General features: G+C 31.9%; 1 protein-coding gene across 1 annotated transcript; it reads left to right on the top strand.

Moving 5' to 3' along the window:
- Window positions 1-288: 288 nt before the first annotated feature.
- On the top strand, window positions 289-1,938 carry LOC140746039 (uncharacterized). Its single transcript, XM_073078023.1, has 2 exons — window positions 289-564; window positions 657-1,938. The coding sequence occupies exon 2, from the start codon at window positions 746-748 to the stop codon at window positions 1,862-1,864; it is 1,119 nt and encodes a 372-aa protein (XP_072934124.1). The 5' UTR covers window positions 289-564; window positions 657-745; the 3' UTR covers window positions 1,865-1,938.
- Window positions 1,939-2,430: the final 492 nt, after the last annotated feature.

The following is a 2,430-nucleotide window of genomic DNA, read 5'->3' as shown; positions in this document are numbered from 1 at the left end:
AAACTATCATTAAAATAGATTATTATTTAATATTTGAAACTGCGATGGTAGCGAAGTCTGTGGAATCCAATGTGAAACATTCCAAAATCAACAACTACTTACGAATTAAAAATTAATTAAAAAAACCGTTTCCCACGGACTAAATTGTGAATCTAAACCATTCTCAAGTCCCCTTGAACACACACAACAAATTTCATCAAAATCCTTCATCAAATTCCATCAAAGTCCAGTCGTTTAGGAAGAGTTCAGTGACATACACACGCACATAAGAAATATATATATATATATATATGTAAGCTTTGTATACTGTCTGCTGTGTACGCGGCCTAATATTTATACCGTGTGTACGCCGCCTTAAAAGTTTGACGTAGCGACACTGACAGGAGATTTAAGAGGGTTATGAGTGGAGTAGAATAAAAGCCTGCTCGTAAAGTGATTTAAATAGCTAACTGTGGTTGTAAGAAATATAAGTAAATCATATAAATTCATTAAGTTTAATAATAGTATCGATCTACAAAAATGTTGGAAGTAAAAACCTTTAATTGTCGATTTTTCTATTTTTAGGTTAGTATATTGCGTGTGTAACCATTTAGTCTAAAATTTCAATTCATTTGAATATTGTAAATTTAAATAACATTAAATGTTTCTATTTTTAGATAAATCAAATTGTGCGTTTTTGCTCCCCGTATCATCCAACATATTATAAATCGACAATTGTCAGAGTTTGATTGGATAATAGTAGATCATGGCAAGATTACAATTTGAGGTTGAGCTGGCAGCGGACGAAGATCCGAAGAATAACATCATAACCATAAAGTCAATTACAACAGAAGAGGGAATAACATATCTCATTCCGCCATGTTTTCAAGCGGCAAAACATCACCTTCAATTGACTAAGCTACCGGAATTTGTACAAATAAAAAAAACATTACAGAGAAGAGGTCATTATAGAAAAGTGTGGATATCTATGCCAACTGATGTGCTAGAACTATACAAAGATAATACTGGAAATATCATGTTTAATGATTATTTATTAGAAGAATTGACTCAAACTGCAAGCCAACCCGCTACTACAGATGAAAGATTATTGGAAATTTTAGAGAAATTAAGTGATAAATGCAATACTAACAAAGAACAACATAACAATTTGAGCAGATTAACTGAAAAATTTGTTTTGATAAAGTTTGACAACAAGATCACTAACGCTAAGCAATGGTTGCAGTGTTTTGAGAGTGAGTGTAAAAGATTTGATTTAAATTGTAATACAGAGAAAATTAGTGCTTTGAGATTATTTTTGAATGACTCAGAAAGCGACTGGTATGAGTCTATGTTAATTAAACACAGCTTTAACTCACTGTGGGAGATATGGCAAGCAAGTTTTCTAAACACATTTGCGGACAAAAGCTGGTCCTCGGTGATCTATGCATTGACATACAAACATTTAAGTGGCTCTCTACTGGAATATGCATTGAAAAAGCAGAGACTGTTACTGGAGTATAACAGTGATATTGATAACAGAACTCTCACTGACTTAATTGTCACAGGATTACCAACATATGTTAGAAGCAAACTAGATAGACAGGAAATGACAAACCCAACTCTTTTATTTAGTGCCTTACGAATGCATGAAGATCAAAATAACAATATAAAAAGAAAAGTTACTGACAAAAACATATCTACTAAATCAGAATTAGAATGGCGAAAAAAAACACCATGTCAGATATGTCACAAGATTGGAAAGAAAAACAGATTTCACTCTGAGGATTTGTGCTGGTTCAAAGAAGACAAGAACAGTAATAACAGTGTCAAACACTGCAAAAACTTGACATTAGAGATCGATCAATTTCAGGATACAAAAAACTAAATATTCCCCCACTAATAGAAGTTGAAGTAATATTGAATGAGAAACTGAAATGCACAGGTATTTATGACCCTGGATCAAATATAACTTTAATAAATTCCAAAAATTCAAATTTAAAGAATAAGCATATTTATATTAAAGAGAATGATATTTATTACAAGTGGAACAACAAGAAAAAAAAAATCGTTTTGTCTGAAGACTATAGTAAGGCATTAATAAAAAAAGTGCATGAGCATTTCTGTCATATAGGAATAAATCAGATCGAATCAAAAATAAGACCTTTCTACACAGCACCAAACCTACTGGATAATATAAAGTTGATCTGCCATCAATGTGAAGTTTGTATAAAAAATAAAACACGATTGAATAGAAAGTATGGACTTATGTCACAATTAGGACCGGCAGAAAAACCTTTCCAAATTATGTCCATAGATACAGTAGGAGGATTTGGTGGTAACAGGTCTTCAAAAAGGTATCTACACTTGTTAATGGATCATTTCACACGTTATGCTTATATTTCATGTTCAAAGACACAACTGGCTAAGGACTTTATAAAATTGATAGACCAA

Source organism: Epargyreus clarus, unplaced genomic scaffold (genome assembly GCF_041222505.1).
Source record: "Epargyreus clarus isolate Ecla_fem2 unplaced genomic scaffold, WU_Ecla_fem_2.2 ptg000002l, whole genome shotgun sequence".
NCBI classification, from domain to species: Eukaryota; Metazoa; Arthropoda; class Insecta; order Lepidoptera; family Hesperiidae; genus Epargyreus; species Epargyreus clarus.
This window is presented reverse-complemented; position numbering and strand designations above follow the sequence as displayed.

Coding starts and splice junctions, on each gene's coding strand:
- LOC140746039 (XM_073078023.1), top strand. CDS start 746: ATGGCAAGATTACAATTTGAGGTTGAGCTGGCAGCGGACGAAGATCCG.